The 14,734-nt window shown below is 38.4% G+C and overlaps 1 protein-coding gene across 1 annotated transcript in view; it reads left to right on the plus strand.

Moving 5' to 3' along the window:
- The window catches only part of NID1 (nidogen 1), a gene marked incomplete at both ends in the record, with an annotated part of 35,397 nt that overhangs the window by 19,656 nt on the left and 1,007 nt on the right, over nucleotides 1-14,734 (plus strand). Inside the window, 7 exons of the mRNA XM_079532476.1 lie at nucleotides 4,653-4,877; nucleotides 5,506-5,678; nucleotides 7,390-7,516; nucleotides 10,691-10,862; nucleotides 11,499-11,656; nucleotides 12,804-12,927; nucleotides 14,063-14,175. Of these exons, the coding sequence (XP_079388602.1) occupies nucleotides 4,653-4,877; nucleotides 5,506-5,678; nucleotides 7,390-7,516; nucleotides 10,691-10,862; nucleotides 11,499-11,656; nucleotides 12,804-12,927; nucleotides 14,063-14,175 (1,092 nt within the window). The remainder of the gene's footprint in view (nucleotides 1-4,652; nucleotides 4,878-5,505; nucleotides 5,679-7,389; nucleotides 7,517-10,690; nucleotides 10,863-11,498; nucleotides 11,657-12,803; nucleotides 12,928-14,062; nucleotides 14,176-14,734) is intronic.

Raw genomic sequence — 14,734 nt, forward strand, 5'->3', positions numbered from 1 at the left:
AATGCCAGATGAATGGAGAACTACCTGGTGTTTCTGACCAAGGTTGAAACATTCATGTAATGACGCTGTTGATAAAAACAGGATTATTTCTCATAAAGGAGAACCTTGATGTGAGAAGCTTGAAGCAAAATCAAACCTTAGGACTTCTGGTTCTTAAAGAAGGATTGCAGAAAGAGAAATACTGCTTTCATGTCTGGCACATTCCCCTTTGTAGCTGAAGCAGATAGTTTGGCAGATTGATAATTGAATTCAATCAATTCAATTCAATCAGCTCTATTACCACGGCATATTTCATTTCTTCTGAGTATATGTGATAGCATATTTGTTGCTGTTGTTCAGAACACCACCTTTTCACGTCAGCTTATCTACTCAACTGCTATGTGTACCGTGCTATTTTGTTGAAGCTTTAAATTATTTTTCTACTTATCCTAGATGCTTCTTGATTTTGTTTTCGTACTCAATATAAATGTAGCTTGAATGGGGATGACTCTCTTTTCAGCTTGGCTACTGAACGCCTCACTGCTAGGCCTCAGCACCGTGTGGAATGCCTCTTCTGCAGCAGTGCTGCTGCCTCTGGCTCCTCTTTGGCCCTTATAGCTGCTTGAAGCTCAGAATGCTTGTCTGTTTGCAGGCTAAGGCTAAGTAAATTTTTTGTGTAACAGGCTTGGTATATCTTTGTTTCTTAGTATGCTGGCAGAATAACTGAATCATCAAATCCCCTTGCATTCAGTTACCTGAATGGATAATTTTCTTATGTCTAATGTTTTGGTAGGTTGGGGTCTGCCGGATTTTCATATTTTTCATACATGTCTCTCATCTTCTTTGTTTGTTTGTTTTTTAATTCAGTTTTGTACCAGAAAACATGCTTTGGAAACACTCGCATTGTTTGTGCTCATGAAATTCTCTGAGCAGGGAAATAAAAGTTTCATAGATGAGAAGTCCTGCTGTTGGCTGAATCCTGCCTAAAGTAGGAGTATCTGCATTGCCCAGCTGGTCTGTGGCAATGGCAGTGTTTGCAACAAGCACGGCTACTCCTCTCTTCTTTGAGAGTTAATAGAACAATAGCTGCTCTTGGAACATCATCTTATTGCTAAAGCTTGAGTACTTCTAAAATGGATATATCCAACTGTTAATCATTGCCAGTAACTGCAATCAAACAAGTTTCTGAAGCTCTGCAAAAAGCAGCTTAGTTTACTTTAGCACCCAATTTGTAAACCAACTTACTTCAGGGTGGAGGTTCCAAGTGAGAATCCATTGTATTCAGATGTCATTAGAGAGCCTTTCTTCCCCTTTTACCTGATAAAGTTTTGATCTAATTAGCCTTAGTCAAATCACTGAAGTCTTTCCTGGTTGTTAATAGCATGGAAAGTTTCGTTCATCTGAATACTCTGTTCTTTTTGCTGTCCTTTTCCAAACAATATGTTCAATTGCTTGCTTGTTTGGTGCCTTTATTAATATATGGAACATACTATTGGACTTTACCACTGCTGAATGGCTGTGCTCAAAGCAAGGAGGCTAACAAGTAAAATGGATTTGAGTTGTATGTAAGTGAATGTTGTAGGAGTAAACCCATAGGTTAATGAAAGAGTTAATGATGCTGGAATGTCTCACTGCTCACAGCTATTAAGAATGTCTGTACTTCATTATTTCCTCACGCTTCATTTTTCCATTTCAAAAAAACAGATGTCTGAGTGTTTCTACCCCTGCAGACCCCAGACACTGTTTACTAAACAGAAACAAATCTGGGTTCTTGGACTGGGGGTCTGACCGTTAGAGCCATTTGCTGGTGCCCTGTACACAGTTTGTTTCACATGAAAAATGCACGGGGCAATGCTGCAAGTGACAGACTGCAAGGCAAAATGAATGGACAAAGGGCAGTGTGTTGTTTTGTTTTGTTCTCTTCCTTTTTTGGCAGTGTCTGAGAAGGGCAGTTAAAAGTGCTGGTATTACTAGTATTGCTGGTATTACTGGTATTTACTGGTATTGCTGGTATATAAAACTGTGATATTTGGGGAATAAAGTGAGTTACACTGGAAATTCAAAAAGTGCTCTTTCGGGTACTCTTGTACTGGACAGAGCTTTATTATCACTTCTCTGTCTTCAGCTTGTGAATTAAAACCTCTTTGAGCAGTTACATCAGATCTTTGAAAAATTCTGAACGCTGTCACAAACTGATTAAATTTGATGTAGAGCATTAGTCTGTAATACCTCTTGAAAGGTGGAAGAGAAGTCCCACAAATCCCTGTTCCTCATCCTGCTTTCCCAGCCTCCATTTTTTTTTTTTTTTAAGTCCACAAATGATCTTCTACAGTACTGCTACAATGACCAAATGATTTATGACCAAAAGTGATTTTGAATGTTTGTATGTGGGTTTGTTTGTTCATTTGCTTTTTACCCCAATTCTGTTTATTTCTTTGCTTATGTGGGGAATGTGTATATGTCTCTTTTTTGTCTGGGCCACTTTCAGTATCCAGGCTATTTACAGTTTGTTTTTTCAAGTTTTGTGCTGTTTTCCAGAGTTTTAAATTCTGCACTGCTAGTGCTGGTTTCTAAAACAACCAAAAAATATATGTTGAAAATGTTAAATACAAATTTCTTTTTCTGAGGAAGATCATTCACGGCTACTCCTCTCTTCTTTGAGAGTTAATAGAACAATAGCTGCTCTTGGAACATCATCTTATTGCTAAAGCTTGAGTACTTCTAAAAGGGATATATCCAACCGTTAATAAGCTTGAGCTCAGGGGGCACCATTCCATGGAACTAGACTAGTGTGTGCTGTGGCCTACTGAACGTCACATCCTGGGCACTCTGCATTTCTGTTCTGCTGCAGGAGCTCCTCTCTTCTCTCTTTAGAGACTGGTGTACATGTGTATTCCAAGTGCAACCGTTTATTTGCGTGAATCAGCGTGTTGATTTTAATGAGCTCTATTTACCCAGTAATGAGGTCTTATCCTTCTCATCTTTTGTGTCCTATTTCTCTTCCAAGTGACATGATCTGTGGCTATGTATCTGCTTTCAGAGCCCTAATAAAGAAATGAAATTTAAAACCAAACTAGGGTAATGTGGTAGCTTGCTAGAAATACCACTACTTAATTACTTTTTTCCACTGACTCAAATATTTATCATTTTTACCTTTTTTTTTTTTTTTTTTACCTGTAGTAAGTTGAGTGCTATAAACAAAATTTGAGATAATGTAGACTTTCCTTCAGGGTTTGATTTTGTAACTTGACTCAAGACTCCTCGCCACCCACACTAAAGCTGAGGCCAAATACTTTATTTGTTTGGAGTGAGCTGTTCTCCAGACATTTGTATTTCTCTAATTGTGTCCAGGTGCACAGAACTTTTCCAAAGTTTTTGCTTGCGTAACATTTTTTTTTTTTTTAAATTTTATTGGTACTTGTCTTGCTATTACACCACAGTGGTCTATAGGCACGTGGGATTAGATTCTTACTCTGCTGGACTGAGTCTATTCTGAGCCATACAGACATAGCTAACTGCCCACTAGACAATGTCAAAGCGAGGAAGTAAATCTAAGTGTAATGCTTGATTTCATTGTTAGACAGTTTTTGTTAAGTATTTCTAGCTGTCTATAGAAATCAGGAAGAGGCTATTCCCCCCATAATTAGATATCTTTCTCTCCCATTGCGCAGAGCCCCTCAGGTCTCAAGTGTAAGGACAAAATGGCACAAATTTATTTGTGTGGAGAGGGAAAAAGTTCATTGTATTCTGTTGATTTCACTGAGCTGTTTGGTATCTGAAAGGATATATTTGTCTAGGTGACATTCCCTATTACATGACATGTAACAGCAAAGGAGGATTTATTCTTCTGTACAGACTGCTTTGTAAAATTGAAACCAGAAGAAACTGATCCCTGAATCTCTTGATAATATGGAAAACCATTTTTCTTCTGTAATCTCTGTATTAACACGTATAGCCAATGCATATTACATGTTTCTCTCTATGTATAGTAGTATTCCAGGTTTCAGTACAGCCTCGCTTATGTGCCTTACCAGGAACTGAGCAATCTGTTCTTGCTGTTCCTTTCTTGGCTCCAAAAGCATCAAGTGAGCTCTCAAATTTGATGCCTCAACTTTAAAAATCTAATACGCATCAGAGCAGTAAGTTGTCTCATTTCCTAGGCTCTATAGAGAACTCAGCATCTGCTTTGTGTTATGATTTTTTTCTCTTGTCCCTCTGAAGGGAAACTTGACTTTTAGCATTACAAAAAAATTTTGTCCACTGTATAGCCTGGCTAATTAGTCACATATTGAAGTCCATGGGTATTTGCCAAACAAGTAGACATTGGGGGTCACAAGCTGGACAGAATGTTCTTGCTAATGTACTTCTAGGAGAAATAATGTTTTCCAGCTTCTCTTTTATGACCTTTCAATGTAGGAAGCTGCAAGGGAGCTTCTTGTTTTGTTTTAAATTGAACAGTGAAAAATATTGAAAATTATGTAGAGTCATGGCAAATGTGTTAAATCTACATAGGGCAGACTGTTTCTGAAGGTGCACTGGTGGTGTATACCTTCTGCATTTGTATCATGTTCCTCCAATAGCGAGAATACATGTTTTATAAGTACATGGTAACTGCTAATGGAGCATAGTTATTAATTGAAGCAGAAACATTCACTGGTCTGTTTTTTTCATAGGAGTGGTAAAGACCAAATGCCAGCGCGAGAAAGAAGTAGCTCTTGGAAGTGGAGGCACTTTCTTCCAAAGAGAAATAAGAGTTGGTCAGTTCATTCCCCAGTGTGATGAACATGGGAATTATGTACCCACTCAGTGCCATGGAAGCACTGGATATTGTTGGTGTGTGGATAGAGATGGAAATGAGATTGATGGCACCAGAAGTGGCCCAGGAGTTCGACCACCATGTAAGTGGCTGAAGAGCTTGTTTCTTTCGGGTGTCTGTTCTCCAATGTGCACTGTTTCCCAAACATGGGGCCCCTGAGATGTAGCACTGAATTAAAGCAATGCAGGCTTCTCTTGAATCAGTGACAGTTTGCCTCATGCTGCAGCCCTTCAGCGGCTCCATTTATGCTTTTTCTTCAGCCAGGGCATCCGGACAACTCTGATGAGATGGTTTTCTGACTTCTTTCCTGCTTTGAAACTGTGAGAGGCCCCTGTAAGTTTCTGCCCTCTGGGAACCTCTGAATGTATGATAAATGGCTGCTGCCTCAGGAAATGAAGGATATTCCTTCCAACCTCTTCATCACTTCAACTGCAAAATAAGATAGGCTTTTTTGAACATTTAAAGGAAGGAGCAATTACAGAGCTGAACATGAAAAGATCTATTATGTCAATGGCTTTCTTCTGTCAGCAAAGGCAAAAAAAAAAAAAAAAAAAAAAAATCTTTCTGCATCTGATTAGAGTTGTTAGTGTCTACTTATCAGGCCATTCCCTACAGAAGCCTGTCTGTAATTGTCTTTGTATGGAAGAAGGCGCCTTGTTACACTGCACAAGCTAATTTTGCTGCCATCTGTTTCTTTTTCTATGGACAAGGTCTGAGCACAGCTGCTCCTCCTGTTGGTATTGGGCCCTCTGTTCGACCCGACTCAATACCACTGCCTCCAGGAACACATTTGCTTTTTGCCCAAAGTGGGAAAATTGAACATGTTCCATTGGAGGGAAACAACATGAAGAAAAATGGTGCAAAAGCGCTTTTGCATATTCCGGTAAGTAACCTACTGTAAAAACCAGTGTGTCTTGGAGGAGCTGCAGTGCAGATGAAGGTGATTGTTTGTCATCTTTGTCGTTTGATAATTTAAGTTTCAAACTCAATTTTTATTTTTTGTTAAGATTTTGGTATCTCAGCGCTTTGACACTGAATTTTTGACCTGACTATTTTAAAAAAAAAAAAAAAAGATAACTCAGCTATAGAAAAAAGTCATTTGCTTTTAAAGAATAGATCATGGGCCAAAAAAATTAATATTTGTGATCTCATATGCCTCCAACAGTTGTCTTTATAAATACTCCTAGCCTCACGTTTCCATTGCTGTAAAAATCTACAAGACCTGCAAGACCTAAAGCTCTTTTTTATTCCTCTCAAATTTTTGTCATACATCTTAATCTATTCCTAGTCTTCAGTCATTTCTCAGCATTTCTTGGCTGCAGATATACAGAAAATCTTTTTCTTGTTTCCTTTTTCATGTGCAGGCCCAGTGGGTGGTAGATATTTTTCCCACACTTCTTACTACTGTCTTGAGAATCTTTTTTCCTTGCAAATGAATCCCTGATGTTCTCCATTACCTGTGAAACACACAAGCTTTCCCCACTTCCAGTTTTGTCACGTTCATGTTGCCTGAAACATGGGATTTGTATTTTCATTCCAGAGTGAGAGTATTTATAATAGTTAGCAAAAGCAGATATCATGGTGGCCTAATAGATGAAATACAGACTAAATTATACAAATTCAGTTCAGTAAATAGTACTGCAAACTGTATTGTGATACTGTATGTAAGGGCGAAACTCAGCTTTTTTCTCTTGTCCAGTGTTCTGCTGCAGTAGTGCTTTAAAGAAAGTACTTTCATTAGTAGAACTGGAATTATGATGATATAGGCACACAGTGCTGAATCTCTGTCAGCTAGTCTTATTACTTACTTGGTCTAGCTTAGGACTATCTTCAGGAAAGAGCTTTCAAAAGATAACATGCAACTCTTCATTAATACTTTAATTAAACTCTCAGTCTCTACTATTAGCTTTTCTTTTTTTTTTTTTATGTTGTCTTAGTGTTGTGTATTTGGGAAGTGACAGCGTGAAGACATTTAGATTGTTCAGTACTCTATAGCATTACTGTAGGCTCAGTAGTAAGTCATCTCTGTTCTGGTGCATGTTTTTGGACCAGTTCTCTAAGAAGCTGCTCATCTTTCATTTTCTGTCGAATGAATGAAAATCTTAAGTAGCACAAGCAGCAAAGGAGGTAAACTCAGTAATCCATGATAAATTAGCATTGGAAGGAGCTTACACTCTAAACTTGAATCTTCAGACCTATCTTCTTTTGCCCAAAAAATCACTTCCTCCCCTATGAGAATATTTATTCCACCAGAAAGATTTATTTGTGGAGTATTCCCAAAATTGTTATTTAATGAACTTACTTTGCTAGTAATTGATACATTTTAAGTAACTGCTGAAATACAGCCATTGTGGGTGAAGTGATGAATATGCAGGAAGAATAAAGGAGAGAAAGCAGATGAGGAATTATACAGTAAGATGTTAGCAAGAACTTTCTTTAAATGAACATAAGTACTTTTTTTGGAGTAAGCTCTGTGAATAGTGTCTGTTTGTTAAAAGGAACTTACAATTGGAAGCACTGTTCTAAGCTACTCTACAGTGACTGCCCACACTGTCCTTTTCTCTGCTTGATCTTATTTGCTTGCTGATCAACAGGACAAAGTTATTATTGGAGTTGCTTATGACTGCGTGGACAAGATGGTTTACTGGACAGACATCAGTGGTCCATCAATCAGTAGAGCTAGCCTGCATGGTGGGGAGCCAACGACCATCATCAGAACAGGTGACAGCATCAAGTTCTTCCTCTTCCTACTTCCTATTAATGGCATTAAAGACATGAATTTAATAATAATTCTCAGGTGTTACTTGAGCTTTAGCATTACAAGTGGCTATTATTTGCATAAATGATACCGCAAAAGCTTTGGTAACCTAAAATGAAGAAGGATTTATTTCCTGTGTAGTAGCACTTCATTGCAATGCTTATGCTACATTACAGTTTGTGTTACAGTTTTGATGATTCTTTGATGTAGGAAAATCATGGAAGCTTTTCGTCAGGCAGTGGATGTGCAGACAAAGGTGATGCAGTAAGAATTGTGTGGCTGGATTTTTGAAAAGCTTTTGTGAAGTTCTTTACAAAGAACCTCTGAATAGATTTAAAATGGTCCTCTGCTGCACTAATACTTTGTTATTGGCTGAGTAAATGATAAGAACAAGGGTAGCAGCAAATGAGGGGTGTTCATGATGGAATTGAGGTATCAAAAGCCTAGAGCATTTAAAATTTCTTAAAAGGTTAAGAAGGAGGACAGGTTTAGGGAACCAAGTGAATGTGGAGCATGAGGGGAAAAAAAAACAAACAGCAAAAGTAGCTAGAGGGAGGCACTTTTTACATACTCATCCATGTCCTTGGGATCCTAGAATACTTGTCAAGATATTAGAGTTTCTTGCATTTGATACTTTCCAAGTACTGGCATTGAAATGTAGGAAATTAAGTTAGCAAAATAAACGACTAGTTCTAAAACTCTATAATAAATTTGCCTTGGTTTTCTTTGGATGAGTTGCATATCTCTACCTGGAGTATGTGCTTCAGAATAGCCAATTTGTTGGTACTCCATTTAGACTCTCGGGGCAATGGAGAGATGGGAGCAGCTTGGATTGTGCTTTTGTCCTGGGAAGGGTTAAGGGAAAACTTAAAGCCATTCCTAACCACAACAGTAACTATTTCTGTACAACTTGACTGTATTTCTGTACAACTTGTTGGCTGAGGAATTTGTAGAACTTCCTTTTAATCCTAACATTTTTAATTTAAGAGAGACTTTAAGCAATAATGTAAGCATGTGCATGTATAACTACAATGTCAATGGGGAAAGAATTTCCAGGCTCTACCATCTGAGGATCTACTCTTCAAGGATTCTGTCAGATTGTGCACTTTAAAGAGTGAAGGGAATTGCTATTGCTAAAGATCTTGTATATGTATGAATTGTTCTATCTAATGAGACTGTGTGTGAGTGCCTTGAAAGCCTTGCAGTATATAAAATATTTTAGGAATATTTGTGAAGGCTTTCAACTAAATAAGATTATTTTATGTAATTCAAAGTACTTAAAACATGCCACTGCTGCATAGGAACTTTGTGTTTTTATCTGCTACAAAAAATGCTTTAGATATAAAAGTATCTCCTAATTTCTATTGTCTTGTTGTTCACATAGGATGTGTTTGGTATTCCTGAAGAGATCTTGAGCAATGTTTCTCTTTACTTCCTGTGTGGAAATGCTAACTGGATCTTTGATAAAGAGTCATAACAATTTATGGTTGGGTATTCAGTGTTTGAATATCTCTGTGGTACTCAAAACTGAACCTTTAAAATTTCAGTAAATAGGAAAAAGCCTTGCTCTTAGAAAGCTCATGAGAATTTATTATTTTGTTTTGATCTTTGCCTTTTTCCTCTGGAGGGCTGCAGCTGCTTTCTTCAGTTCACACGTATTTTTGTGGAATGCACTTTTTTTGGTTGTTGTTGTTAAAGCTCTTGCAATCCAAGTTGAATTGCTCTGCAGAAACATGTTTTATTGTGGAGCCCCATCCAGTTCCCAGCTATTCCTGCAGCTGTATTGCCTGTGGAAGCTTTCTGAGCTCTGCAGCTGTGGGGGCAGATCAGGAAGGAGAGCTTCCATCTTTGTTGTAATTGCTTAAATTATATTAGTTGTGTGTCTGTACAAGCCTGTCTGTTTCCAAGGAGCAGAGCCTGTGACTGTACCAGCCTTGATGGCAATGCAGCAGGGGCACGTCTGTGTCACTAATGCCTTTTCTTCACAGGGACCGTTTGTGTTGCACACTGTTTAATGGCTGTCAGTAAATACACTTGAAAATTAATAGAAAATTAGCCACATTCTTTTGTTGCAGGACATTTAAGTGATGTGTAGATCCGCATTTGAAAAATTTCTTGACAGCTGGCTGGTATGAAGGGTCACTGCCTGTTTTGGGAGTGACCACATGCAATTCTACTTCTTTTGAAATTGAAATCAGGCTAGAAGTGATTTGTAATGGCTTTGGCCTCACAGCATCCCACACAGCCTTCACACTCCTTTTCAGTGAATGTACAAATGTTGAAAAGTGTAGAAGCAGCTTTTCCACAGTGGCTGAATTAAACCTTGAAGAACTTTATATTTATTTTGCATCTTTCATGTCAGTTAGAAATTGCTAATGCTAAAGCAGAAAGGATGTTATCTGTTATTTCCTGTTGCTTTTGGAACAACTAAGCATCCAAGACAAATAGCGCACATACAGTACTAAAATACGTTCCAAAAAGGATTGCTGTGCAAAAACAAAGAACAGGATCTAAATTCCATCAGTTAACTAATAGCATTATCTCTAGTGCTCTGGAGCATACTTTCTGTATTGCTTTGGCTAAGCTTATTAAAAATCCAGTTTTCAAATGAGTGCCATGTATGCCACCTACCAAAGAAGGGGGAATATTAAACACTATAAAATCATTCTAGTTTCTGACTTGCTAAGGAGGTTAGAGTAGGATTCTCGTAGTCTCTATTTCCCTGCTTTCAACATTTTTTTTTCTTTCCTTTCTTCCTCAAGACAAGTTTACTTGTAGACTCGGGGTGCATGCTGGTTTGGTTCTTGTATTTATCACTCAGTAAAACAGTTAGCCCAGTAAAATGTATAATATCAAGCATAAGTGAGTATCTTCACTTTCTGAGCTATCTGTGCTGTAGCTCCGTCTGCAACATAGGTGAAATCCAAGGCTTATATGAAGGATGTGTTCCCAAGGAGGGAAATGTGCTGAGGGAGGCCTGGGGAAAAAGCTATTAAGCTTTTCCAACTGATGTGGCTTTTGTTGTCTGCAACCAGAAAACTGGGGAAAAAAAATCTCTTAAGAGTTGTGAATGCTTATCAGGTGCATGTTGCTAAGAAATGTGATGTCTATGAATACTTGTCTCTATTCTCTTGCAGACCTGGGAAGCCCTGAAGGGATAGCTCTAGATCATCTAGGTCGCAACATCTTCTGGACTGACTCTCAACTTGATAGAATAGAAGTGGCTAGAGTGGATGGGCGCCAGCGTCGCATCCTTTTTGACACTGGCCTGGTGAACCCCCGTGCGATTGTTGTGGATCCTGTGAGAGGGTATGGACCCCTTTTGAAAATACACATGCAAAGCTTGGCTTCTGAGAGGAGTTAAGTCAATTCTTACTCTCAGAAAGAGCATTCAAGGCCAAAAAAACCACTACTAACAAATGGCCATTAATAATAAACTGTCAGTGAATTAATGGCCCTCTCTGAAGTTCTCCCCTAACCATCGACTGATCAATTCCACTGTATGCTGCCTGATGTGCTGAAAAGAAAAACAGGATTTTGAATGAATCCCACAGATGGGTGCCAAATGTTGCTGTTTCTGCTGCTTAGCCTGTGTAGACATGATGGGTGGTGGAAGGAGTGCTGTGGATGTGCATTTTAAACAGTCCACAGAACTGCTGAAATAGAACTGTTTTTACCTGGCATCTAGCACATAACCTAAACAAAGCATGGAAAGCATTTCTTCTTGTGTGTCATTGTTTTCTTCTTATTAATAGAAGTACAACATTCAGTATGTCTTCATGATGTTTTGTCACTTCAATATTCAAGGGCAGTGTGGTGCTTCTTACTAATGTAACTGCTACTTTGGCAATGTAGTGTTATTTTTATCCTTACTGTTTTTTTTTTCCTCAATTACGAAATTTGAGATCAGTCAGTCTTTATTTTTACCTTTTTCTTCCTTTTAAGAAACCTGTACTGGACTGACTGGAACAGAGAAGCTCCTAAAATTGAAACTTCATACATGGACGGCACAAACAGAAGAATTCTTGTGAAAGATGATCTGGGATTGCCAAATGGGCTGACATTTGATCCTTATTCCTCAATGTTATGTTGGGTAGATGCAGGTAAATAGGCGTTGAAGTCTATCTTCATAACATAATCTCAATTCATTTGTTCATACTACCTCTGTTGGATTCTGTGTAAGCTGAAATATTTTAGTTCTGATCAAAAAGCTGTCTAGAGATACAGCAGGTATCCCCTCCATGGAAGCATTCAAGACCAGGCTGGTTGGGGCTTTGAGCAACCTGGTCTCTTGGGAGGTGTCCCTGCCTCTAGCAGGGATGATCTTAAAGGTCCCTTCCAACCCAAACCATTTTATGATGCTATGATCAAGAGATGAATTCTGCCATTGACTCGTTGATTATGCTTAAAGACAAAAAGTATTCTTCTAATTCTCATATAAACTTTCTTTTTCCATCTTGCTGTCTTTCTCACTGTAGACTGCCAGAGATCTCTTCCTGTGGAGGTGCTTTTATACTTCAAGACACCTTTCAAGTTAATGATAAGCTAAAAAAGATCATCCTCTGTTTTTCACTGTAAGAAACTTTCTCTAGCCTTTAATCATTTCTCCCTCTGCTTTCTTTTTTTTTCCCCCATCTTTTATTCTCAAATTTGTCTCTTCTCCTTTTTTTCTCCTAATTTTGAAACCCACTAGTTAACAAAATTCTACAGGTGTTCCCATTTGCTAGCAGTGTTCCTGAGATGTGTAACAGACTTAAAACTAGGCCTTTTTACACCTTGTTTGCTTCTATAAGTTAGGTATTTTTCCTGCAGTCTTGCCTTGGTTGCCCAAGCCAACAATTATTTTGCAAACGTACTTACCTAGCTCAATTTAAAAAGTGCCTTTCAGAGGAGGTAGAACTGGATAGGGGTTGAAGCATCCCTCCAGAATGAAGGAGACCTTCTGTCAGCTTCTACTTCAGCCTGAGGATGCTGGTTTCTGTACCTGGAGTTTCAACTTGTGAGCAATGGACATTTGTGCTTCTGTAAGTTAGGTGCTGTGCTGATTACATTAGCACTAAAGTGTTTTGCCTTCCACTCTTTGACACGTTTGGAGATTTGGAATGGGAAGGCCTTTGGCTGAATAGCAGACTGAAGGACATCCAGAAAATATTAGTCTGTTTGTGTTTGCATGTTTATGCTTATCCTTTCTTCCTTGTGAGAGCTCTTGGTCTTCCATTTGAAGAAATGAAATTGTTTCACTTCACCCAGGTACCAAGAGACTGGAATGCATGAACCCTAATCAGCTTGGTCGACGCAAGATTGTTGAAGGAATTCAGTATCCTTTTGGTGTTACAAGCTATGGGAAGAATTTGTACTACACAGACTGGAGAAGGTATGTTATCTGCTAAAGAAATTATGGAATGTGTTATTCTGTTCTTCTGCCTGGTAGGAAGTGAAGCTTATACCGCATTTCTCATGTCTGCCATATCACACATTCCTCCATTCCTCTTCTTTTTTTTTTCTTCCTATTTCTGGCAATAGCTGTTGCAGGACAGAATGATTCTGTAGAGCTGACCTATTGATGTTGCCACTTAATTGAATTTTCTTCTTAGCATAGTGATTTGTCCTCTAAAAAAATACTTACAACACTAAGCATTTCTGGGAAATGAGTGGGAGTTAACATGTTTCCCTTAAGGCTTTAGTTGCTGCATTGTAGAGGGCAGAAGTTAGTCACTCAAGACTTTTTATGCTGGATATTATGTTGAATACTTAACCAGAAATAAGAGGACATTTTTACCGTCTTGATGACACTTCCTTTGTTGCAAGTAAACTAAAACATTGAAATGCAATTGAGACTTTGGAGTTTAGTATGTATTTACAGAAAAAATATCCAGTTCATGTATTTTTAACTGTCTTTCCTGGATGTAAATAGTTATGTGGGCTCTATCTACAAACTCGTATACAAACGATTCTGTCACTTGCAGCAGGAAGAATTATTAGTGAGTTTAAGGATTCCCAGGCTAGAATCTAACAGCTGGGAAATGCTATTCTGGATAAATGGGAATCTGTTGAAGTTGTGTCAGTTACTGCCCTTTGGTTCCTAGGAAAGAAAAAATGCTTTTGACAGTGTTCCTTCCAAATACGAGGCTCCACCTGGAATACATTGTAATCAGTATGTGTAATAGCTGTATTGCCTATGTCACAGAAAATATGGGACTGCAGAATATGTAATGCATCAAAACCACTAACAGATGTGTTCCTGTAGAGGGATGTGTGTTTGGAAGTACCTCCAAAATTATTAAGTTGGCTCCCTGCTACTGAATCTCATTGCTGCCTAGGATGAGGGCTGCGATATTTGTGTTTGAGTTGTCCAAGGCCTGAGGTCTTGGGGGATTTTTCTTCAGACATCACTCTCTAATAGTGAAAAAAGAAGCAATGGGAGACTTCTTCCTTCTTTTGTTTTGTTTGTTTTGTCTTGTACTCCTATATTAATCTCACTTCTGTATATTCTCTCTTGTATTTGTCAGGGATGCTGTTGTAGCTGTGGATCGCATGGTTTCAGTAGAAAATGATAACTTCCAACCTCACAAGCGCTCTCGTCTCTATGGAATCACTACAGCTTTTGCTCAGTGCCCAGGAGGTAATACAGATGATCCTCAAGTTTTTCCAGCTGTGCAGCATCTTAGCACATGAATGAACCTAGCCCCTTCAGTGAGAGCTGTTACTGCCACCCGATGTAGGTGGTTAGTGAAGGTTTGCTTAGATTTCAGTCTTCAGAGAAATTGAAAATGTCAATTTTTTTATAGTTGCCATATCCAATCATAAGAGGCAGAGGAGTCTTGTTCTATCGTTAGACATGGCTAAAGCTGCTGTCTTGTCAGTGTCTAAATTGAATCCTATACTTGTGGCTAGGGCCTTATTTACTCATTTTTTATTTCAAACTATAGAAAAAATGGTCTTCCAGATTTCCTTAATGAGATCCGGTGTTTTTAAAATGGGAATGTTCAAAAAACAGCAGGTGGCATAGTGGGTGGACTGATCTTTCTGCTCTGTTGAATGTTAAGCTTTTCAGATACGTTACTGAAAAGCCCCCTGTGAAACTTAGAAGAGAGAAAGCTGATAGTCTTGAAATAAGTTTACTCTTTTAGAGGCAATACCACTGTCCAGTTCTTCCACTATTCTTTTCAAATCACTGTTAT

This window comes from Tetrao urogallus (assembly GCF_951394365.1).
Source record: "Tetrao urogallus genome assembly, chromosome: 2".
NCBI lineage: Eukaryota > Metazoa > Chordata > Aves > Galliformes > Phasianidae > Tetrao > Tetrao urogallus.